This window comes from Podarcis erhardii (assembly GCF_964252035.2).
Source record: "Podarcis erhardii genome assembly, chromosome: 1".
NCBI lineage: Eukaryota > Metazoa > Chordata > Lepidosauria > Squamata > Lacertidae > Podarcis > Podarcis erhardii.
The window spans coordinates 89,320,407-89,346,301 of record NC_138497.1 but is presented as its reverse complement, the minus strand read 5'-3'; the positions used below and the strand labels follow the sequence as shown (position 1 = coordinate 89,346,301).

The 25,895-nt window shown below is 45.0% G+C and overlaps 1 protein-coding gene across 2 annotated transcripts in view; it reads right to left on the bottom strand.

Moving 5' to 3' along the window:
- Window positions 1-368: 368 nt before the first annotated feature.
- Window positions 369-25,895, bottom strand: part of IGFBP2 (insulin like growth factor binding protein 2) — a 69,054-nt gene continuing 43,527 nt past the window's right edge. The window contains exons 2-4 of one of the 2 annotated variants that reach the window (XM_081853313.1): window positions 10,661-10,860; window positions 6,411-6,551; window positions 369-3,155 (exon numbers count right to left, since the gene is read on the bottom strand). In XM_081853313.1, the coding sequence (XP_081709439.1) occupies window positions 2,988-3,155; window positions 6,411-6,551; window positions 10,661-10,860 (509 nt within the window). In that variant the 3' untranslated portion in view covers window positions 369-2,987. The remainder of the gene's footprint in view (window positions 3,156-6,410; window positions 6,552-10,660; window positions 10,861-25,895) is intronic. The other variant, XM_081853314.1, reaches the window with a different exon arrangement.

Sequence of the window (25,895 nt, the reverse complement as noted above, 5' to 3'; positions counted from 1 at the left end):
TATTTGCGGCTCTTTTTGTTTCGTTTTTGTGACTGTGTGGAACCCAGTTCAGCTACTGATTGATTGATTGATTCTGTGACTGCAGTACATTGGTTATTGCTTTCATTTTATGGATCAATGGTCTCGTTAGATAGTACAGTTCATGTAAAATAGCTATTTTAGGGGTTGTTTTAAAAAGTCTGGAACGGATTTATCCGTTTGGCATTACTTTCTATGGGAAAGCGCACCTTGGTTTTGGAACGGACTTCTGGAATGGATTAAGTTTGAGAACCAAGGTACCATCGTATTATTAAGCTGGCTCACCTGGTGAATGCTGATGCTCTTGCCCTGGGCTGCACACGATACAATAAACTGCAGGGTGACACACGTTTTGTTTGGCATCCCATTTAATTTATTCCAACTTTCTCACAATTTAGCAATCAAAACAAAATAGAAAAAAAGCATTGTGATTTCTAAACAGGAGTACAAATTTCAGTTGTGAGCTGATGCTTGTGATGTTCAAATTCCTCTTCAATGTGTATCAACCACAAAGAGCACCATCTGCCCCCTTACAATTACTAGGTGTTGCAGTACGGAATCTGGATGCCTCTCAGAGGGGGAAAACCCAACAAAAACAGAAAAAAGCATTTATGCCCCCAGAACTTGGAGGTGCTTTGATGTCCTCACTGATGCTGAATGCACCACAGTTCTAGGTTTGTACTTAAAAAGAACCTAAAGGTAGCTAAAGGTAAGTTTGAGAGGCAGCTGATGTTCCCCATCAAGGCACTAATGCTAATGTTCGTGGGTGCTAAATAGATTGAAAATGGGAAGCAGTAATGAGATTCTTTTTTTTTCTTTTTGCTGTGTGGGGAATCCCCAAAACAATACCACTTTCTGTTTTATGAGCCGATGGGTTGGGGAAATGCCAGGCAAAATTGCCTGATGCTAAAAAAGGTAATCTCATCACCACATTAACACTCTTCATTTCATCCATCCATCATTACAGCAGGCTAGAATGTGCCATATTTTTTATCCAAATGGTCTAATGGGATGGACATTGAAAAATGTCCACTCCTAAAAAGTCTCCAGTATACTTGAGATCTGTTTCCATCATAACCACTTGCATTGTTGCCCTTGTTCTGTACTTCCTCACAGAGCAGGCACCCTCATTCCACAAACACTTACTAGCATTTTGCCACACCACTGTTTTCTCTATCCTGCATAACCCAGCAAACTACTCAATGACTGCTCGCACTGTTTCCCATTAAATGTTTAAATTTCACCTCATTTCTTCCATCTAATCTCTGCCTTTGGGGGGGGGGACCCAACTAAGAAAGTCAATCTCTATGAGTCATTTATTTTAGGGTGGTGTGTGGTGGCGTTTTCACACTGTTCATTTACCACCCCATTTTCACAATGGAGGTGAGAGGGAATAATAAGAGTAGTTGAAATCACCTCCGATTACTAACTGATGCATAATGGTTCAAGACACTTCTCTTCCAAGATGGCGGCTAGGACAAGGAAATTGCTCCACTTGTGAAAACGTGGTGGTAAAGTAAAGCACCTTCTGCACACTCATGACATTTGCAGAAAAGGGGGGGGACTATATTGCTTGGGTTTCCCCCCTCAAAATACTGTATTTCAAAAAACAAAAGCACCCAACCTCCAATGATTATACTAAGTACATGAACCTAGCTGTTGTCCTGTAAATATAAATTGGTATATATAATAAAAGAAAATCTAATTGTTCATGCAGTTGCTAAATCAGTTTTCAGCATTTGCATGATCCACACAAAAGCCAAATCAAGAGTGTCTGAAACAATATCAGAGAAGCACAATCTATTCTTGGGAACGGCATATTCAACACCACATCACCCCAGCTCCCAGATATTAATTATTATTCTGTACATGTGTATATATGCATGTGTGTCCATCATCTTCTCAGTCTGCATTTCGGGGGATTACCGCACACTGTATAAAGTGTTGTTTACATATTGCATTGCTCCCCTGGGTCCCACACAAAAGGAAGGAGGGACATTGGCAGCAGCTTAAAATGTGGGTTTTAAATGGGTTTTTGCTTCTGGGGGGGGGGATAACAACAACTGAATTCTAAGCTTCTTTCCCCAATCTCTGACCCCTCTCTTCCCTGCTTTTGAGTTTAACTCTGATCTGAAAGAGTTGACTGCCTAGCATTGACATTTTCTGTGTATTAGTGTTTCTTAGGATGCATCAAGAGTGAATGCAATACAAGGTCCTACCTAACAGAAAGTTGCCCAGAAGTGCAAAATTCTTAAAGAATAAGGCTCCCAGGGCAGGGAAAGAGAAGGGGTTGAACTTCTATGTCAAGTGCAATGCCTTGTGGAAGAAATTAGTGTCAGGAAGTAGCTCCCTCCCACTCTATATGCTTTCTGTGTAGCAATTCCAACTGAGTATGTGCTGGACAAGGATTCTCTTTACCCCCTCTCAATATATGCTACAACCCACACAATAATAGGGGAACAGGTTGTCAGGGCTATGTGTAGCAGGCAACATGCAGTATTTACAATCTTTGGTCTTTGGTGTGTGTGTATGGCGGGTGGGGGCTGGGGCAATTATTCTCCCATCCAGCATGATCACCTGGGTTCTTTGGAGAGGCCTGGGTAAGCAAGTCAACAGCCAAGAGGGAAGGTCAGCTCCCTTGTTTCTCCTGCTTGTTTGCTGCAAGGCTACAAATGGTCTAATAATTGTGAAACCTCTTAGGCAAAAGATTTTTTTTTAAAGGTTTAGAAACCAGTCCCTGTCCCCACCCCTGCCACCAAGCCCCTTTGCAATTCTTCCCCAAGGATTTAAAGGCAAGCAACTGGGAGGCACACGAAGCCCACAAAATGTCGGGACCTTCTGGAATACAAGAAAAAAGAGAGAGAGAGATAAAAATAAGATGCATCGAAACCCATGTAAAATCCAGCGCTGAGGCGAGAGGCCAAGCTGCCTGCCTGCCAGCGAGTGAGAAAGAGAGAGAACACGTCCATCTATTGCACATGCAAAGCATGCGCTCCCCGGTCCTCTTGCTCATGCACAGGGTAGAAGAGGTGGCACTCAGGATCTCCACGGACAGTGGGCGACCCCTGGATGATTTTCCCAGTGTTAGGGTTAACACACCAGCATTCTCCTCGCTGGCCATTCACCGACATCTTGCACTAAAGGTGGGGAAGGGGTGGGGAAGAGAGAGAAGAAGAGAACACCATTGGCTTAGGCAGACTACATGAAATGGAGCACATGGAAAACAAAGCTCTCGACTTTTGTTATGCAGACATTATAGCTGGCGGGTAGTGGAAGTTACACCAAGTGTTTTAGAGCAGCCTGCTGTCTAAACAAAAAGTGAAATGGCCTGCGTCACACAATGCTTTCTTCCTTCACAGGCAGGGAAGGGAAGAAGCAGTTTACACCTTTCACCTCTAAGAGCAGCACCAGTGGGCTGGAGGTGCTGCAAGAATGCAAGGGAAATCGCTGCCTGCAACTGTCGTGCAGTGAGAACATTGAAGTTTCACTGTAACACCCCATCAATACATCCCATCAAAACATACAACCACCTCTTGTGGTTTTTTAAAGGGACCAACATCATATTTAGGGAAAGTCTGAGAAGATGCAAATGTTTTAGTAGGGGCTTTCATGAGCTGGTGCAAGTGGTATATAGGAACAGGTGTGCAAGAGATATGCTTCTTCTGCACCCACCCACCCATTACTTCTACAGTGGATTTAACTTGTGGCTAGGATTCATAAGCATCAGGGATCCTGGAGTGTTCACAGATTTCACCATATGCAGAGCTGTAGCTAGGTGATCTTGCACCCCGGCAGAGTCATCCAGATTGCACCCCCTAACTATGGACAAATTACCTTTTCTTTCTGCCTCTCCTCCAACCCCCCCACCCCCCCTTCAAATCACCCTCTATTTAATACAATTTCTTATGAGGCAATAGTCAATATTTATATTTATGGGCATATTTTAAAGCTGATTTTGCCCACCTTCCCACCCCCTAGCTATGGCCCTGACCACATGTAAGGTTTAAGTTGGCTTTCCTAAAAAGCAGCTGCAATACCAGTTTCCTGGTGGGAAACAGGAGAGGAACATGTGTGGCAAAGGAAAGAGGGAGGGGGAGCTTCATGGAAAGGGGTGGGAAAGATCACTCTTTTCACATGCTACCATGCATCAACTGCAAAAATGTGACAACAGTGGGGAGTTATGCCATTAACACTTGACATTTCAAATGAGAAATTCAGCAGTAAAGTGTTTAGCAGTGGAGTTAATGCATACATAACAAGGTTGAGGCCACAGAAAGATCTCAGCGTACGGAATGCAAAAAACGATGAGCAATTCTTATACTCATTGGCTAGGACAACTTGCAGGCCTCTGACATTTCGATTTAATGCATAAGGAAACTGAGACTCAGAGACTGGGACTTGTCCTGAAGGTCCTTAGCAGATTCATTGCTAAGCAGGATTTGACTATCCTAGCTCTTGAACCAGTAAGCATAGCACTAATAGAAAGCAAATGAACAAGGCATCTATAAATACATGTGTCTGTAATACCAGTGTGAGCAATCAAACTTCAGGCAATACTGTTTTTCTTTTTCTCTTTGCGGCAGGGATGAACATGACGGGCAAGGGCTGTACAGGTCCGAACTATGTATGTACCTGCCTGCTTCCTGAGTCAATGGAAAATGTTGGTGCAAGACAAGGCAGTGTGAAGAGCAAGCTTCACTCAGCACAGCTAAATCCCTTTAGGGAACTAATTCATTTATGGGGGATTAGCCACAGCTGTGGGGTGTGGGCCTTGCAAGGTAATTAGAACCTTGGGGGAATCAAGGTTGCCGCTTTCATCTCCCCCAAATGGGGAAAGTGGCATCAAAGCAACCACACCCTACATTTAGGTCCACACCCAGCTTGTCCAGCAGGACTAATAAATTAAAAAAAAATTATGCTTGCTAGCCTTAGAAAGGGAAAAAGCAGAGAGATACATATGCCAAGTCAACCTTTAGAGAATAACAGGTGCTCCCGCTAAGAGACACCAGATGAGACCAGAAACAGGGGTGGAGGAAGGGGGGTGCGGTGGATGCGGGCCACCCTGGGTGTCACCACTGAGGGGTGTGTGACAAAATGCTGGGTGGCACTCACCGTGGGGCCTGCAGCGTGCCTGAGCCACACATGTGTCCTGGGCCACGCAGGCTCCATGCTGCCCAAATTGTTCACTTGCTGCCTTCCCCGCAGCTGTAGGGCAGCTGAGTGGGAGGAGGCAGGCAGACTCCAGAGGCCCCACCCTTACCCCGCCCCTATGGATGGCTCGCCCTGGCCAAGCTTCCTCCGCCGCTGACTAGAAGTATACTCCTGGCTCCATATTCCTGAGAGCTGCTGCTGCTGTTACGCCTTATTGCTTGGGTCAGCAGGATTCAGGGTCCAGAAGCCCTTAGAGCTTGATCCACGCAGCATTGCCTGCAAACTCAAAACTTTGTGAGCTGAAGTCCCCTCAAATGCCGTTTCAAAGAACTGGCAGGCATATTTTTGGTGTCCTTTATCTTCAACCAAATGTTGAGTTTCTGGATTGAACATGGGATGTGATACAAGGTCAGCTGCTAACCTAGAAGTGTAGCTCCTGCCTGCTGACCAGGAGAGCCCCATTACCTTCAGAAGGTCACCATTGTTGTCACAGTCCCATGCCCAAGTGATTACACAGAATCATTTCCACGAGGCTTCCTAAGGCTTCCTGACCTCCCACCCCCTGATAAACTTCAACCAAGAGGTCAACTGAACTCTTATTTCATTCCTGCTCATGAGTGGACACTGAGTTTCAGAACAAGGTTTGAAATGAAATATGCTTGTTGTTGAGTGGCACATAAGCTGAAAGGAAGACTGGTAGATGTATCTACCAGATTTAGGATTCATACAACCATTCTGTATTCCAGATACAGTACATGCTTGGGACCTGTAAGACTGGTTGGAGGAAAGCAGGTAATTTCTGCCGCTGGGCAAACAAACAACAGGAAAAGTGGGGCTTTCTCTCACACCATTACGATTTCCCCATGAGCTTTAAGAGCAGCAGTAGCCAATGTGGTGTCCTTCAAATGTTGTTGGGACTCCTAACCCCATCAGCCTCAGCCAACATGGCCAATGGCCATGGATTATGGGAATTGTAGGTTCTGAAGAGCACTGTGTTGGCTGCTAGAGAGCATCTTGCTAGACAGAACCAGGTGTCCTTTTGGCCCAATTCCGAAAGGATATTCATATGGTATTCAAACATGCCAAGAGTCCTGTGCTGCCCATGCTGATCTCTGTTTAGACATGCTGACCTGCAAAAACCAGAACCGGCTGAACCACCCTGCATACTTTGATCAGCACTGGTGATCCCTCAAATGACAGTTGTCTGAAGGACCCTGCCCCCAATCACCCTCTGCACTTGCCTGTTTGAGATTGTAAAGGCCTTGCTTGTCGCAGTTCGGGATATTTAGGGAATAGAGGTGCTCCAACGGACCGCGTTCATCTGGCAGGCGCATGGTTGAGATGCGTTCCAAGACTTGATCTAATTCCTGTTGGCAGGGGGTCTGCAAATGGTCAAGAAAGCAGAAGAAAAACAAATGAGGACATCAGGCAGGGCCCAGTTGGCACAATGGAGACAACAATGGCTTTCACCTTCTGACACATGTGGGATTTAAGTTCTTGCTTAGGGTAGCTATGCAGGTTCCACCCCAAAACCCACGCCTGACTCCTTTTCATCCCAAAGCATCAGAAAAAGTATTCTAGCACACCTCACTCCGCCTATAGTCATACTGTCTCAAGGCTGTTGAACATTTGCCAGAAAGGATCAAAGTGTTATGACCCAATGGTGATTTGCCCAAAGCCCAAAGACACAACAAACTTGGTATATATGCAGCTCGTGTCACTCAGTGTCAATCGATTTGAAATAACTGGCTTGCATCGTCTTTGATTAATGGATATGAAAACAAAAACGATACAAGGGGATAATGTAACAAGGATGGTTTTTTGGTCTTCTGAATATACTTCTTTTTAGACAGGGCTGGGAAGAAAAACTCTTTGCAAATATTTGTACTTTAAGACAGTTTTCTACCATTTCTTTCTTAGAAGAATCATAGAAGGGTAGTTACATGCCCAATTTCCATGGAGATTCTCCCTGTGCCAGTAAAACTGCAAACTTAAGTTGATCAAATTCAACCTCTTCTCAGGGGGAACTTTGATTTATAGCCTCAAAACCAAGTTCAAACACTGGATAGAAATCTACATCCACTACACTTATGAAAAAGCACCAATTAGTAGCTCCTCAAACTATGGGAATAAAAAGATTGTTAAACCCACAAACCCCAATCTTCATGTTCCACTAATTTTGGACAAATCATTAAAACCTCCTAAAATAGTAATGGGTACCAGGCTGCTCATCCCTCCTGTGATTTGAACACTATTCTGAAGAGTGACTGGAGAGGTAGAAAGAGAACCTACAGCTTCATATTAACTGGCTAAATTTTGAGTTTAGCACCACTATAGGGAATATGCCACTGATGGCATTAACCCACCAACTGCCTGTATACACTGGGAAGAATGGAAACACTTATAAGAACCACAGTGCTGCGATGGGAATATGGTGCCCTTCAGACATTCGAGGGTTGTTCTCCATAGCAGAGAACCTCTTATGACGCTCCTATGATGGATTTATTTCTATACCGCTATATCTTAGAATGTCAGAGAAGTGTGCAATGCTAACATATAAAACACCCATTTTTTAAAAAAACCAAAAATACAGATAGTCTTTAAGGCAGTTGGCTAATCAAAGATAAAAATTATACAGCTGCAATTGACTGTCTGCATTAAAAAGTTTTCAAGAGATGCCCAAGGATGCCTGTGGAATCTCTGCTTTATCTTGTGGGACTCATCACAGTAAATGCCCGATTGTAGCTGAGGTTGGTCAGGGCTCTGTAACACAGGGGGACAACTAACAGGGATCCTCTGGATCATTGGGCTGGGATAGAGGGGCTCAGGCAGTCCTTATCAGCCCTCCCTGCATGGAGACGCTTGATCACATGGGTCTTTCCAAGGTTGATCATATGTGATTGCAGCCTTTTAAATGCTAGGGGGCACATAGGGAGAACCCATGGCAAAATACCCCCCAACTAGGCTCCTGTACAGTATTAAGAAGGGCACCGGTGTGTTCTGGGATTCTTAGAATCAGAAGAGTTGGAAGGGACCCCAAAGCTCATCTAGTCCAACCGTCTGCAATGCAGGAATATGCAGCTGTCCCTTATGAGGCTCGAACCTGTGACCTTGGTATTATCAGCACCACGCTTGAACCAACTGAGCTATCCTTGTGATCACATGATACAGTCTTGCTATTTGCCACAGAGTTCAGCTCTCTGAGATCTCTCAACTTTTATTTTCTTAACAACAACGGTAACATGTTCCTGACTCTTTGGGCTGTGGAAAAATAGGAAATGAATGGGAAAACAACTGATGAAATCAAAAGAGGCAGAGGGTACTGTAAAGAGTTTCCAATAGTTAGGAAGCAAAGTTATGGCACTGTGTGTTACTCTTTATCCCTTTACCCCATGGCTAATGGTAGCCTCTGAAGAAATGCTGCAGAAAAAGAAAATCCACATAACATGTTCCTGCTGTGCATAAGTGATGTACAGACAGCAGAATTCAGCTCCTCTTGGCTTGGATGTTAGGCTATAGTGTGGCCCAAAAATTGGGATACTTTTAGCACACAGTTTATATATACACATATCCCTGGCTATGCTGCTGGTGGTAATGTGACATTTTATATTGCCTCAGGTTGTAATATCCAGTCCGGGAGTGTGCACAAAATCAGTTCTTCCAGTTATCATGGAGGGCAAACATTCCCATTTTGTATACGTCTTGATTCGCTGCTCTGCAAGCTAATATGCATGTACTGTGAGAGACTAAGCTCCCCCACCATCCCGATGCTACCTTCTAATTCCCAGTGGCATTTGGTCATGTACTGTATATGGGATCCTCTTCAGCTACCATGGCTCTCTTAAGGTATCAGCCATGCCCAGGAAGTTGCTGCCACAGCTGCAGTGTTTAACACTACCTGGCATACGTAATGCAATCATCCTACTGAGACACTCCATAATCCCGCCCAATAGACCCCAGACCAGGAAACACATAGTATGATGGTTGGGATCCAATTCTGTACAAGGTTTAAAATTTTACAGCCTATATAAAGAATGGAAACTTTCAGAACAATCCTAAGCATGCTTACTCAGACATGTTCAATGGGGCTTACTCCTCAATATTCCAGCCATCTTCATATCAGTGGTAGATCTTCTTCTGGGCAATTAGCTGGGCAAGGAATCTTTCACAGATCAATTGCCAAGGTTCTTTTCCTTGTTCTGGGTGGTGGTTTTATTTAGCTTATCGACTCCACGGTATTCCATAAGTTATAATCAGAGCTATGTGTGTTATCTGATTGGGCCACCAGTACTCTGTCCTTCTCTTTTGATTTTCAAGATTGCAAAGGCCACCAACAAGCTGACAGCATGCCAGGTCCCTAAATGCAGCCCGCAATTGCTTTGAAGAGACTCTGAAAGCCAATTTTAACACTCCGGTCCACCAGTTTCTGTCCAAGAAAGCATCCTGAGTACCTTTCAGCCACTCGGACTCTGCCTGGAACCCGGCCCGTCAGGGAACAGTGAAGCAAACTAGACCAGCGTGAGTGTGGGAATTAAAAGCACAGAGCAAGAGAATGGAAAACCCCAGGAAAAGCAGCAGCAGCAGCACCAAGACTGCTCTGGAGGCATCAAAGCAATGCTGCTCTGGGAGCCTCCAAGAGTTGTGGCTATAAGACCAAAAGCTTATGTGGCATCAGTTCCACCCGACAAGTGGGGAAAGAGGATCCAAAGCTAAATTAGAAAAGCTATTGATAGGAATTATCCCTGCACTCTGGTTGATGATGCCAGCTGTAATCCTGAATGACAACTGTGTGACAAAGTCCTCCTCCTGGGCCCTGCCAAAATCCATCAATCTCATGAAGAGGTATCTTGTGTTCTGTTTGTTTGGCTCTATTTTCCTCCTCGCTGTGCTGTCTCATCTCTTCCCATGGCCTGGCCCCGATGTAACCTTCAGCACTGTTTACAACGGGAGAGGTGAGTAGAATTCAGTCTCACATAATGAACTTTATTCATTTGACAACCAAAAACTCTGTGGCTCAACCTCTCAACCTCTGGGTTCTCACTCAGGGTCCAAAGAAACTCTCAGCTAGACAACAAAAGTCTCACAATGAGAAGAGTTCCTGGAAACAGCGGACACCACCCTAGTTTCTCACTCTAGACTTGCTTTTTACGGGCAGGCTCAAAGTGGCTGGTACTTTCTCAGGTAGCCCAACAGCTGTGTCCCATTCAGCTGCACTCTCCATACCCAGTTCCAGCAGGTTTGTTGAGTTTCCTAGGGGGTCCAGACAATGGGAGAAGCTCCCACTCCTCTACTCACAGCACGTTCTTCACTCTCTGCAAGTCTCCTCCTCCAGCTACTAATGGAGACTGGGGGCAGGGGTGCCTCTGACAGCTAGAGAAAAAGCTCATCATGTGATCATCTTCGAACTACATATAGTCCCCCCCCCAAAGAAGAATAACATGTTGCACCCTTTCCAGGGACTTGAAGACCATCTCCCACACCCGTTGTTTACCTCACTCACCCTGACTGATGGCGAGTGGAGGTGGTGCTTGGTAGGCTTGCCCAGCTGTTTTTGCTGCTCATTCACCTTCTCACGGATGACGGCGAACTCCTTGCCATTTTTAGGGGGCTTTATCCGTCCACCGCCACTCACCACACTGGAGGCGGCATCCACCACATTCTCTGCAATAGATACTTCAGTATGTTCCTCATCTACACAGACAAAAAAAGAAAAGGAGGGTGGGAGAAGAAAGAAAAGGGGCATCAGAAAGGCTTCTTTCCAGCCAAAACCCAGTTCCAGCACCTCTCAGGTGGGCGCCAGTGTCATTATAAGAGAACAAGGGAGCTGTTCATGGTGAGTTCCGGCACCTCTTTTTCTAGAAAAATTAGCACTGGTGCATTAGTTATGTTAGCCGCAGAACCCAAATGCTCTGCCCAGAGATGCTCACAATGGAACAAATGGGGGAAATTCCCACAGGCCCACAGTGAGAAGAAGAAGAAGAAGAGTTTGGACTTGATATCCCGCCTTTCACTCCCCTTAAGGAGTCTCAAAGCGGCTAACAATCTCCTTTCCCTTCCTCCCCCACAACAAACACTCTGTGAGGTGAGTGAGGCTGAGAGACTTCAGAGAAGTGTGACTAGCCCAAGGTCACCCAGCAGCTGCATGTGGAGGAGCAGGGAAGCGAACTTGGTTCACCAGATTACGAGTCCACTGCTCTTAACCGTTACACCACGCGGGCTCTCAGCATGGGATATGAACTCCAGTCACATCTATGTGGAAGAGGCATCCCAGCTGTGTGAGATTCCCAAAAACTCCCCTTGCAGAGCAGCCAAGACAAGGCAGAGCTTCTGTTTTGAGGAAACACTCCCCCCCCCATTCCAGCCTTTAAATGCTTGGTTACACAAATTGTCAAAAGTATTTAATAATGCATTTATTTCAAATCAGAAGTCGCACATGTCTGAACCACAGGAAACAATTTGGCTAAGCATGCAGAACATCATGTCCCATTTATACTGTAAAGAGAAAGAATTTTTTTTAATGGATAAGCTAAGCATCTTGGTCTTTTAGCAACACCCTGTCCTTTGATTATCCTCTCTGCCCCCCCCCCCCCGCTCAGATACTGTGGGCCAAGTTCATTCCTGACCTGTCACCCTCAGGCTTTCAAGAGGTTCCAAAGCAGAATATGAGCTGAACATGGCCAAGTGGCTCAAGGGAATGGGGGGGGGGATGAGGGGCAAACAATTATTCCTAAGGACTCTGATTAAATAATAATAATAAAGAGGCCCATTTTGGAAAATAAGTAAAGAGAACCAAAAAAGGGAGAAAGCAACTAGATGAGAAATCACGCCAAGAATACACACACACACACACACAGCAACATAACAAAGCAGGCTTTGTATTGTTTATAAACAAATGCACTATCTCATCATGTACGGTAACTGAAATCAAATATACAAGATTGTATAACAAATGTAAAGCTCCCCTACAAGATCTTAATGAAAGGTCAGGAAGGGGAGGACAGGTCATCATTTAAGTCATGGCTGAGCTGAAAATATTCACGATTTTAATGACTGGGGGTGGGGGGCAGCGTGGAAAAGGGTCTCTTGGTCTCTTGTTCTGGTACCTTCATCAACACTTCCAAGCAAAAATTTCAACTGTTTCTTCAATGTGTCAAAATGTGAACCTTTTTTTTTCTTTTGCCCAACAGACAAATCTGATCGGCTATGTCATGAGTTAGTTCTATTTCACTGAAGCTGCTATTTCTGACCCACAAAGATCAGAGCCGGTGAACATTTGGCCTAGTCCTCATTTCAGTCCATTCTGCTTTAACCAGCAACCTATGGCATCTAGGTTTGATTTCAACAGAAGTCAGCTGAATTTGGACCAGTAGCTATTTGGATGTCGCCAACTCCAGACCAGACTTTTTACAGGCGGTTTCTATGTGTTTCTATGATGAGGCTCAGTACAGATTGGCTGCCAAAGCCTGACCTCACCTGGCTGGTGTAGGAGCATGCATGGAAACATCAAAAATTCACGGACAACTGTTGACTGTGATTTGGCAAAGATCCAGCTGCTCCAAATCTCTTATGCAGAACCTCAACTGTCTTTCTGGCCCGTATGACCCCTAAATATGGCACAGTTGAAAAGTATGGATAGCAGTGCTGCCCAGTTTTTCACAATTAGTGTGACAAATTCAGCTGCGTTTTCACAGTTCTCCCAGGGCTGAGCTGGAGCCATACCAGGAATCAGACCTGGAGTATGTGTTCTCCAACCCAAAATCCCTGCAGTCTGTTGCCGGAATTTGGAGATTGGGTTGGCATGCAACTGGCATGGTTCCTTTGATCAAGTCTTCATAGAAGACCAGGGTCCAATTTTGTTGCGCTTTAATGCCTGGGCTGTCCAATCCAATGGTATCATATGGCCCACCTGTCCACCAGGGTCAAAGTTTCAAATTATTACCACCATCTAACCTAAAATAGTCTGCTGGGTACTTACCAAGGTAGCTTCCTTCCAGCCCAAGGTCATGAAGTCCCTTGTATATATGTGCTTTTATTGTATCACATTGAGTTTGTTTTGTTTAAAAATACAATAAATCAGTACAGCGGAACCTTGGTTCTTGAACAGCTTAGTTGACGAACAAATCAGCTCCCAAACACCGAAACCCCAGAAGTGTTCCAGTTTTCGAATGTTTTTCGGAAGCCGAACGGCTAATGCAGCTTCTGCTGGAGTGCAGGAAGCTCCTGCAGCCAACTGGAAGCCGCGCCTTGGTTTTCAAATGTTTCGGAAGTCGAACGGACATCCAGAATGGATTAAGTTTGAGAACCATGGTTCCACTGTATATAAATTATAAGATTTGAGAAGCGATAAAAAAACTGAAGAGTAGAATCCAATGCAGCACTAAGTGGATGTTCCATCAGCGCAAGGATTTCTGATTGTCCAACAGATCATTCATCCTCTCTCCTCCCATTGCCTGCCCCTAAATTTGTTCTAGGGGTTACCCACAACCCATGGAGCAAGCAGAGGCACCAACTTGCACCAAAGATTGAGGGAGCCATTGTCAGGGGCCAGGGGACAGAGCTGAACGCAGTGGCCAGCAGCCCTTCCTCTCTTGGGTTTGGCAGCCTTCCATGGCAGGAGGAGGAAGAGGAGGAGCCAGACACTGAAGCCATGCTTGGCTCTGCACTTGGCCTCCACCTCCTGATGGTAGAGGACACTGGGGGGGCACTCCCCAAAAGTATTGGGGGCCCAAAACCGCTCAGTCCCCTGAAGTTGGTACCCCTGGGAACAGAGGTGGAAACTCTCATTGCACAAGTCAAAGTCCTTACGTTGACAGAATGGGGCAGGCGAATAATGCTTCAAATAAATTAATGAACTCTCCCTCCCAGCATGCCCTGCTGCCAAGATCCATAATGGGGTTTGACCACTTGTGGCCCTCTAGATAGAGGTGCTCTGCAGCTCCCATAAATCCTGACCGAATGGGTCATCTTGGGTAAATCTTGCTGAATGGGGCTGATGGCAGGTGGAGTTCAACAAGATATGGAAGGCCACAAATCTATAGCATCAACCTGCTCCAACAGCTTGCACCAGGGGATGATACTTCCCTACTAATGCATGGCACTGGCACATAATTTTTTTAAAAAGGATAATCACCTGATGATCCAGCCATCATTGCATGGTTGGATTTGTGCTTAGCTCAAAGCATTAAGAACTATGCAAAAGCTGAAGATCTGGAACTCAAGACTAGTCAAGAGCCTTCCAGATAAGTGATGCAATATTAACCCCACTCTGCCTCCTCCCCCAATGCATTATCTTCCACTGCTGTCCGGTCTTTTCAGCATAACTGTGAGAGTAGAAAAGGGATTGCTAAGCAGGAGAATGAACAGTATGTTCCAATGGGTGGTTGCTTAGCAAGTTCCTCTGGTTGTCCCGGACGGCTGCTGGCACAGGGATGATCCAAATGGGCATCCCGTGGCCTCCTTTGGCTGTCACCTCCCCCCCAGGAAGTGCTTTCAAGCCCTTCAAAAGCACATGGAAACGGCAGCTTTGACAATCCCTCTTCAGCACGAGCAAATCCAGCTTTTAGCAGCATGCCCTACTTGCCCGTTTTGCTCGCTTTCCATCGCTGAACGTACATATTGGGGGCCTGAACAATGCACTCATTCTTCCCATCCTTCCCCGATCTGGTGTGATGCAGTCCTCCCCATTCACTCAATTTATAGCCCAGAATACATGTCCCAGCCCTGATGCTTTGCGGCAGCATTCCCGCATCAACCTTTTCTGAACTTCTGCTGGGATCCTTGGGCAGCAAAAGTCTCAAGTCTGCTTGGAGAGGGAAAGATTAGGGAGGATCTCTCCTGCTTTTGCAATGTCTGCTCCGATGACTATTTAAATGCACCAGCAGAAGTTGAACTTGGCACTGAATCATTGTGGAGGCAACCTGCTTTGCCCTGGATATGACCACAATGGGACTCTGAGTATAGGAAAGCGAGAAAGCTATGTTTATTGCAGGAAATACATGCTTGATAGGGAAAAGATCCTAGTTCTATGTAACTAAGGAGGAGAATGCAAAAAGCTACGCTTGCTCTTGCATCTTAGATGGAGAGAGAGCCAAAACAGACATCACTCCCCTAAGGCAAGGCATGGAGAAGAAAGAAGTAGCAAAATGAGGTTAGCAGCCCTAAGAGTATCGTTCTGGCCCTCAAGGAGGGTTAGCAAAGGTTAGAGAACAATCTAGGAAGCATGGAGGCCCCCCTCTCTATCTGCTCTTTCCCATGCAGATATATCGGCCTCCAGTGCAAGCCCAGTTGCATCCCAACACTTCCAACATGTTTTTGTCCAGTATAGTGGTCACCTTTAAGCAAACAACATTCCTGTGCCTCACAGTTGTTCTCAAATCTTGTCATAGCAAAATCACCCATAAACCAAGAGAAAAAAATGGAGACACTGTGGGTGAGTAGCTCCCATGGCCAAGAAACTGGTCAGCTGCCTACCCTGGATGGGGTTTCACTTCCCCACAGGAGCAGGAGGGGGGTGCTTCTGAATTCAGCTCTGGCATTGTAGACTCAGGTAGCCTCAGTGACTAGAAATGCCTTTTACCAACTGTGGCTTGTTCAAAAGCTATGGGCATTCCTGGATTGGGAAAGCCTCTCACAGTAGTTAATGCAATGGTTACTTCAGGACTGGATTACTGCAATGCCCTCCATGTGGAGATTCCCTTGCACTTGATCCGGGAGCTGCAGCTAGTGCAGAAGACTGCAGCATGAATGGTGACAGGAGCGAGGCCTTGTCAGCATAAAACACCTGTCCTCAGAGGTCTGCACTGGCTGAAGATTTGACACTGGGCCAAGTTCAAGGTGTTAATATTAGCATTTTCATTTTTGTATGCTACAAATTAAGGGTCATGAGTTTTTCTTGATTTTATCTTTTTGCAAACTGCCTTGAGATTTTTGATCAAGTGGTGCATAAATTTTATTAAATAAATAAAATTAACACACACTTTTTGAGACTATTTGGGCATCACATCCTTTTGAGTGAGATTGGTTCTCGCCCTGACAGGCAGAAAATAGGAATACCTCAGTTGAACCATAGTTTAGTTCTGAAAACTGTCTTAAAGAGCAGGACTCAGCTCCTAAGGGGCCACCACTAAGGGCTGCTTTGCACATTACAGAATGCTGTGGAGGCCAAGACGCTTGCTCTCCCCCCCCACCCAAATTTCCACAAACACCCCCTCTAGATACATTTCCCACCACACCACATCCACCCTGCTTGTCCTGGAGTGTTCTGCTTTTCAAGGGACAGAAGTGAACAAAATGGGGCAGGAAAAAGTCTTTGTGTAAGGAGTCACACGCTCACATTCCTTTGGATCCAAGCCATGAGTCTCCCCCACCCCACCCTCACCAGGATGTGTACATAGTATATACACAAGCACACACAAAGGGAATTTGTGGCTGCTCATGATTTCCTAGCAACCATGTGTGAAGTGGCCACTAACTAAACACAGCTAGCGCCCACCCCTCATTTAGGAGATATGAGAGAGAGAGAGAGAGAGAGAGAGAGAGAGAGAGAGAGGATTTTGCAGCCAATGGGGCAGGGCTTCCAACAGACACGTCCAAGTTACAGGCTATGTATGTTTGCTGCCTATCTAACCTCTGCTGGCAGGAGGTGGCATATGGCAGCTATGTGCTTCCACAAAAGTGACAAAAAGAGAGGTCCCCATGCCTTCAGTGATACAATTTGACCTCAGGAACCCACAACTGAATATTTTAGTATAGGTTTTGGGAAGGACAGAGTGTAGTATGGCCAGAAGTCTGACTTTCCACTCAAGAAATTGAAGCCAGAGAGGGAGGGAAATTCCACATATAATACTTTTTTTTTTCAAGACGTACATACACCAAAAGATCAAATAAGTGCTCCACCCTACCCTTTTATTTTTGTCTGCGTGTCCATCTTTGATTTTGTCCCCTTTACCTCCTCAGCCACACTGGCTTCAGCAGAATGTATTTCAATATTGTTAGCTTTGAAACCACACCACACTTTTCCACTGTCTATTTTCCAGACAGTGGTTCTGCCCAGGGCGTTACCCTCCCCTCCCCCTTTTCACTTTGCATTTCTCCGTCTGCCTTTTCTTAAGGTCACTCATGAGGAACTTTTAATCAGTGATTCTATGTCCCATATAGACCAAATCAAATCTGGTTCCATCCACTTGCAGGGCACTCCACTTAGATCGTTTACTTTAAGCTTAAGGAGGAGCTGCAGATCTCAGACTATGAGAAAAGGAAAAGGAAATATCCATTTGCCACATCTGATAAAGTGGGCTGTGTCTCACTACTCAACCTGCCCAAATGGCCTCTCCAAAACGAACTCTGACCTCTAGAGCAAAATTTGCAATCACCAGAATGCCAGTTGTCATTCTTTTAAGAAAGCAAGTTCTTGTGATGTTCCATTTTAGGTAATAAAAGACTTGGAAACATATGGGCAGCATCTGGTGAGGGTTCGGAGACGATAGAGGAGGCTCCATAGATTTCAGGAAAATTGAGAAGGGGGTCACAATTAGCCCCAGCTTGGCTCAATCTAGAGCTTGGAATATATGGCAACCCATGATTTGGGTGCATGGAAGAATCATGAAATCAATCCTCATGCCAAACATCATTTTAAAAATCAGCTAGCAGCAGACCACAGAGCCTAGGACTTGCCGATCAGAAGGTAGGAGGTTCAAATCCCCATGATGGGGTGAGCTCCCGTTGCTTGGTTCCAGCTCCTGCCAACCTAGCGGTTCAAAAGCACCTCAAAGTGCAAGTAGATAAATAGGTACCGCTCCGGCGGGAAGGTAAATGGCATTTCCGTGTGCTGCTCTGGTTCACCAGAAGCGGCTTAGTCATGCTGGCCACATGACCTGGAAGCTGTATGCTGGCTCCCTCAGCCAATAAAGCGGGATGAGTGCTGCAACCCCAGGGTCGGCCATGACTGGACCTAATGGTCAGGGGTCTCTTTACCTTTACCTTTAACCTCCCTGCAAATAAATAAGGATGACTGTTAAATGATATGGGCATCCAGAAGTATCCTCATCCTGGTGTCCTTTTCACCTGCTCTGTTGCTCTTAAAGTCACAGTGGGGTTCTACTGCCATGAATTTGCATGGACCTGTTTGAATGCCACAGAGTGCCTTAGCTTAGGTTTATTGCACACTCTTTAAAGCTTGTTGCCATCTCCTGCTTTATTCCTTCAACATCAGCCCATTCCCTTTTCTCTGCCTATTGGCTTCCTATCTCAACATTCCCCAGCATCTTCTGCAATTGATTTCCACACCTAGGAAAGCAGCCTTGAATTTCAGTTGGGTGAAAGTTGCTTGATTAGTAAAATACCTATTTGAGAAGCATCAGCTACAAAAAACCAAAATGCCTTGCAATTCATACTCATAAAAGCCAGTGCAGCCCAATGACATTTGTCCAAATCCTTCTTCCATCACACTCTGGCCTTAAAGTCACAATCTTTCAATCTTCATAAAACAGGAATAATAAGGACCTTCCACACAGGACCAAGACTGTGAAGCACTTGGCCCATTAAAAACAAAACAAGAAGTTATTAATAACACAGCTTTCCTTTCTTCCATTCCTTCATTTTCCATACTCAAAACATCAATGGAACCAGTAATGTGATACAGAATGGAAATAATGCTCTGTAACCATTACCATTTCCTTTTCATGATTTACTCACAAAGAACAAAGTCACCCCAATAGTTTCCTCATATTTTTTTAAAAACAGAATTGTTTGTGGGTTCCTCCAGTATGTGCACAGGACAAAGAATTCAGTCTTGGATAAAGAAGACAAGACATCCCAGTGCTTATGCCCAGAAGACAGCAGGACCATCACTAATTTTTTAAAAAGCCAGAATTTTAAAAAATAGTTTATTTTTTTAAAAAAAATTATTTTAAAATTAACCACCACCACCACCACCACCACCTTGCACCTGCTAATCTCCAAGTCTGAGGGAGTGGGACTTCTCTAAAGGGCACAGGCAGCTGCTAGCAGAAGGAAACACTCAATTGGGTCTCCCCAAGCTTGTTATTTTGTGTGTTGCTTGTGCGCTGCTGTTTCATTTGTCCTTCTAAAAATAAATGGACACCATTTATTTCTCAAGACTCCATTCTTTCCCTGGGTTCTTCAGACCACAGACTTAATTCCCAAGTGGGCCTACTCTCATTTTTTCCCTATATGACACATTTGCTCAGGGTTATTTGGGTCTCTGGTTAGATTCCCCATGTTCCACAACATGGCAAGCTATAATAGGTTGTAAAGTCCACAGTGTGGGCATGCAAACCTCTTCTTTTGTCTTGGCTTCTTACATATCCAGCTGGAGTACTAAGAGAAAGCAAAGCCCTCTTGTGGTCAATGCCCTCCAGCTGGAACTAAGTATTCAGGTAAATATGAGGCTGTCACTTCAAAATAGCAACTCTGTCTCTCTTACTGCATAATATTGCTATCAGTTTGTGGGGTGCCTAGACTCCCCTTCTAATTCTTGGGTGCCAGACACTGGATTTAGCATGTGGAAATACAAGCCAGGAGACAGCCTGGTGATGATCCACTAAAGATAAGTCTTTAGGAGGACAAAGAGAGTGGCTCTGTGCCAGAGAGCAAGTGGGAGCCCCCCTCCCCAATTCAGAATTAGTTAGAAAGACAAAAGCCTTTGAAGTAGAGTTCTAAAGCAGTGGTTTTTAGGATTGCTGCTGGGGATGATGTGGGCTGGAGGCAAAATAGCTGCAGTCAGTTAAAGGCAGCAGACAGGAGAAGAGGGACAGAGGGCAATGGCTAATTTCCACCAGAATCCAGGACTGTGGCCATGGGAGAAGCAATAACCTCTTGAAGCACTAGCAATAACCTCTTGAAGCCTAGCTCCTCTATCATAGGTACAGGCTGTATATATGTATAAATAATCCCCATATCATAAAGACACCACAGTCTTCAGTGGACGCCTAGAATCTTGCACTGCTCAGAGATTGAGATGGTGAGTAACAATATTAGAAATATGCAACACATGACATTGAGTTATGGGTCAGAATGAAACACAAGGTTGTTTTTAAGGTATTGGGCATGTCTAGGTTTAGCCCTGGGTTGCTAGTTCTTAGTCTAACAAATGAGTATCACACACAGATGCTGCGAAGGACAGTGAATGTAACTTAGGTTTGCATTTCCACTTATACCAACTAATTAACTCCAGTAAATTCTTGCTGAGTAGTGAGGTGTTTGCTGAGTAGTGAGGTGTTTGTAGAAAAAAAATTGTTGGATCAGTGTTCTGGAGCCTTAGGGTTTAAGACATCCCTGGACTACAAATCCCATCATCCCCAGTCAGCTTAGCCAATGGTCAGGAGTGATAGGAGCTGTAGTCCACAACAACAAAGGACAATGAAGAAGAAGAGGTAGGACATAGCTCAGTTGGTAGAGCATGAGCCTCTTAATCTCAGGGCCATGGGTTTGAGCCCAGATTCCTGCATTGCAAGGAGTTGGACTAGATGACATTTGTGGTCCCTTCCAACTCTACAATTCTATGATTCTAAGAGAGAGGAGGCAGGGACAGAGGCATCTAAGGTGCATCCTTTTGCATAGACACTAAAAAAAGGACTGGCACATCACAGCCAGCACCACCAGCTTCCTTTGCTTTCCACACCTTTAGCTAAACCAAACAATATATTGGTCTCCCTTGCAATGTTTTGGAAAAAGCCAGAGAGTGAAACACACATTTAAAAACTGTTGGGAAATAGGATGAACTATGCCTAATTTCACATCATCTGAACCTCAACCTGAAATATATAGAAAGCCTTTACAAACCCTTTGGGATTGGAAATGGTGCATTCCTATGAGACTTCTCAACAGAACTTGCAGGCTCTTTAATTCCCCTTGAGACCCTCACAAGACAACCTCCCCCCTACCTCTTCGCCTAAAGATAAAGCACATCAGCTGAGTGAGAGCAAGCCGGTTAACAGCAAAATCGCTGAATAAAGCTGCCTGCTATGCTCTAGGCACTGGAAGCAAAAGCTGAAGTACGAGCACCTGCAGCTAGTATATAAAATTTCATAGCTCCTAAAAATAAATCCATGCTCTAAAACACTCGGAACCATCCGCCGCCCTCAGTTAATAAAAAGGCTGTATTGTGTTACAGCTGTTACAGCTACTACTACATCTGCTAGTGTTTCAAAAGCAGATACGTCTGGTTCAATTGTACTCAGTTTATAGCTACTTTATTTCCATCTCCCGGACAGGTTTATTTTCCCTTTTCTAGTGGAATACTCCACCTAAGGCGGGCATGAAAAGCACAAGCTGTGATCGTTTGTATGCCTTGAGCCGGCATTAAAAGCAAGTCCCTTATCCCATCTGAGCTCTGAAACAGATCCTAAATAACCTGGCAGTGTATGCTCCAAGTTAGGGACATTTCAAAACACTGACTCTTAACTCCCTAGAGGGGAAGAGCCCAGGCCAACAGTCTTCCAACCAAATGCTGTGAACAAAAGTCACTCGGCTCACCTCACCCAAAGCTTCTGATTTTGTGAAAGTCACAGCACAAAAGAAAATCCAAATTTTGAAGTTTTTAAAAAAGGAATTAAGCTAGCATGGCTAGGAAAGTCCCTAGTCCAAAACCCTGAAGAACCCCTTGATAGCCGGAGAGGGTAATAGTGGGTCAAATGAACCATACATAAGGTTCATTTGTTTTAATGCTGCCTTGTTCTTCCCTTTCATACACTTCCATGAAACTGCTTCTCCCAACAATAGCCTTAGACTGTGGAATCAATTCTGGCTTCAACTTTCAAATGTATTTACAGAATTGCTCCAGTGCATCTTCTCTTGTAGCCACAGCAAAATCCCTAGCAACCTGCAGGAGAGAGAAGAGCCACAGTAAAACAGGCATGGAGGACCCTCGGCCCCCCAGATGTCACACCAGCCAACATGACCAATGAGTAAAGGCTATTAAAGTCCAGCAACATCTGGATAGCGACAGGTTCTCCATCACTGCAGTAAAGGCTTCACATAAAGCCAGGGAGTCCATACGCGAGGGGTAGAGAAGCAGGAAGCTAAAATGGAGAGAGACACCTCAAGCTTTCAGGCAACATTAGGAATCAGCTATATTACATATGAAATGCTCAGTCTTCTCCAATGGGATCACACATATAAAATAATGTTAAAAAATGAATGGCACAAGTTAATAAACATCGATCTTCAAAATAGAAGGAATATAGGATATGGCCACAGCACCAACAATTACCTCATTTGCTGGGGCTATGTGTCAATAACCTAAATTGCAATACAAGATTCAATTAGGTTGAGTGCTGCACCTCATTACTGCTATTCAAATTTCACACACATCGCTGTCACGCTGCTGAGAACTGCTGCACACCCAATTCCTGGGCTCCGGGCCAAGGCCCCCCTCCATTAGAAACAACAACACAAAAACACCCTCAAATTATGCTTCCAAGGGTCCTGCCCTTTACCCAACATGTGAAGGTCCCTGGAGGAGGTGGCAGGCGTAGAAAGGGAGCCAGACCACAGAGAGGGGACCCGACGTAGCCTGCTGCTTGCCTGGTCTAGTGGCCTGGACGTTAACCCAGCCAGAGACAAAAAGGTGGTGTGATAAATAAGCCTGTGCAAACCGCCCTCATTACAATTTGAAACCAGCATTCCTAAACCACTTTGATTGCTCTGAGAGCCACAGGCCAGTCAAGGTTTTCTTTGTCACCATCTAGGTTGCTATGTTCAAAAACTTGCAAAGCAATGCTAGCTACACTATATACTACACTACACTACACTACACTACACTACTATACTATACTATATACTATACTATATACTATAAAGTATCTTCTAATACATGGGTAGGCAAACTAAGGCCCAGGGGCTGGCCCCGGCCCAATCGTTTTCTAAATCCGGCCCATGGACGGTCCAGGAATCAGTGTGTTTTTACAGGAGTAGAATGTGTTCTTTTATTTAAAATGCATCTCTGGGTTATTTGTGGGGCCTGCCTGGTGTTTTTACATGAATAGAATGGGTACTTTTATTTAAAATGCATCTCTGAGTTATTTGTGGGGCATAGGAATTCATTCATCCCCCCCCCAAAAAAATTGTCCAGCCCCCCACAAGGTCTGAGGGACAGTGGAACAGCACCCTGCTGAAAAAGTTCTTCCCCATAAGAATCTACCCTGGCCCTGTTGCCCTAATCCAGTGGTTTTCAACCAGTGTGCTGTGAAACCCTGGGATGCCTTAAATGATGGTCAAGGGTGCCGTGGGCAACACTGGCCTCTGTCCCTTTTTCCTTCCCTCCCTCCTCTGATGCACTCTGCGTCTCTGCCTCCCAAAGGCTTGCTCAGCTGTCTATTGCAACAGCACTGGCTATAAGCTCCGCAGGTGAATGGTGCCTCAGGGGCGGGGGGGGGGGGGGAACAACTCAGAGACCAGGGAAGAGGACTCCCAAGGAGAGGGGAGAAGAGAGGAGGCTGAGGGAACACTCCCTAAGGGAGGGTGTTCAAAAAGGGGTGAGAAGCTGCAGTTCTGCAGGCAAGGGGTGAAATAAGTGGGCTCCTGAGCCCCACAAGGGTGCCACAGAAAGAATGTAGTTGGTTTCTCTGATGAAAATAGGGACATCCTATTCAATGATGATGATGATGATGATGATGATGATAATTTCATTATTTATACCCTGCCCATCTGCTTGGGTTGCCCCAGCTACTCTGGGCACCTTCCAACATATATAAAAACATAATAAAACATTAAACATTTTTTTAAAAAACCTTCCCTATACAGGGCTGCCATCAGATGTCTTCTAAAGGTTGCATAGTGACTTATCTCCTTGGCTCCTGGGTTGCATAACTCCATACCCTCCAACATTTAACTGTTGAAAACAGGGACATCCTAAGGAAAAGCGGGACATTCTGGGATCAAATCAGAATCTGGGACAGCTTCTGTAAATCTGGGACTGTCCCTGGAAAATAGAGGCACTTGGAGGGTCTGTCAAGGGAGCCGTGGGCTCAAAAAGGTTGAAAACCTCTGCCCTAATCATCTTCCTTAAAACAGTTCTCAAGACCATTGCTCCTGTGGGCAGTGGCGGAGCTTCATGCTCTGGCAGGGGGGGGGGCGGGGGCGGAGAGCAGGCGGGGGTGGGGCTGGCGCGCGTCCTGGGGGCGGTGCACTCCCCCTACACTCCTCTTCCTCCGCCAGTGCCTGTGGGGCTGTGTGAAAAATGTGCAGTGGCAGCAGGCCTCGTCGGGCCTTGCGGCCTCTCCCGACGGGAATGACATAATACGTGTGTGTCACACATGTAACATCGCATGCATTTGACAACCCCCCCCCCCCAATGTTGTGCAGAACTTGGTGCCGGTGCTCCTGGGCATTTTTGAATGTGAGCTGCCTTCTTTCAAACAGGCACTTCCGCAGAGCCTCATCATGTAAGCCCCAGACCAGGTGATCATGCAACATCTCTTCGAGGTTTGGGAAACTGCAATGCTGGGTCTAGTGTCTAAGTTCAATAGGGCCAGTACACTACAGGAAAAGGGAGGGAGGGGCAGGCAAACCGAAGACTCTGTATGGTTTGCCCTTGTAACATTGCCCTTGATTGCTGGTCATGCTGGCAGGGGCTGCTGGGAGTTAAAAGTTAAGTATTCAAAATATTAGCATAAAATATTGCATTATGTCACCATATGAAGGCAGCCCTGTTTAGGGAAGTTTTTAATGTGTGATATTTTAATGTATTTTTAATCTTTGTTGGAAGCCGCCCAGAGTGGCTGAGGAGACCCAGCCAGATAATAAATTATTATTATTATTATTATTATTATTATTATTATTATTATTATTATATGCACTGAAATATTTAAGGTGGATTTTCAAGCAGAACAAAAAGGAGCATCCATGCTCCATCCAGCTACCATAATTCACTAACCTGAGCATTCATGCTAACAATAGCTTCTTTTTATATGAATTACAGTAACCAGTTGCAGTGTGTGGATGTTGCTGCAGTTAAATGTACTAGACTGCCCTTTGGACTGAACTCCCAATTGCTAAATGACATTCTTTTTTTAATCAGTGGATGAATACTGGACTTTGAAACTCCATTTTATATGCCAAAAGTTACTTTTGTAAAGGAGGGAAAACAAGAATGACATAGTCCAAAACTGAGTACTGACAAAGTAAGCTCCTGAAAGGCCATAATAAGTATTATGGATTTGCAAGTTGTGAAACCAAACATGAGATTGCGTTCCTCTCCCCACACCCCAAATTCTCATGAAAACCGCACAATTATTCCTTGGTAAAATGTACGGTACCTAGGATCAGAATGCCATCTCCATTTCAGAGTTTATGTTGCTTTCCTTAAAAAGTTTATATCTTAATCCTGTCTGAATACTTACATTTGTTGTTCTTGGTTCTTCATTTCTTGGTTCTTCAATCACAGAGCACTTCAGAAGAAAAATTATCTGACCTCAATGGGCATGCTGAAAGTTGTGCTCTCTTATGTCAAGACATTTCTCTCTCACTCGCTCAGACACACATCTTGACCCCCTATTACTGAGTTGCACTCTGGTGTACAATAATAATTTTCAAAACTGATGTGCCTACAATTGCAGAAGTCTTATGAGAATCTCAGCACTCTGTTTACCAGCACATTTTACTAGAACTGTGAAAAGCATATGTGCTAACTTCCCCAAATACCAGATAGCAGATAGACTATTTGTCCATCTGTCCTCTCTGTTGCGGCCAGAATCAAACAAAGTAGA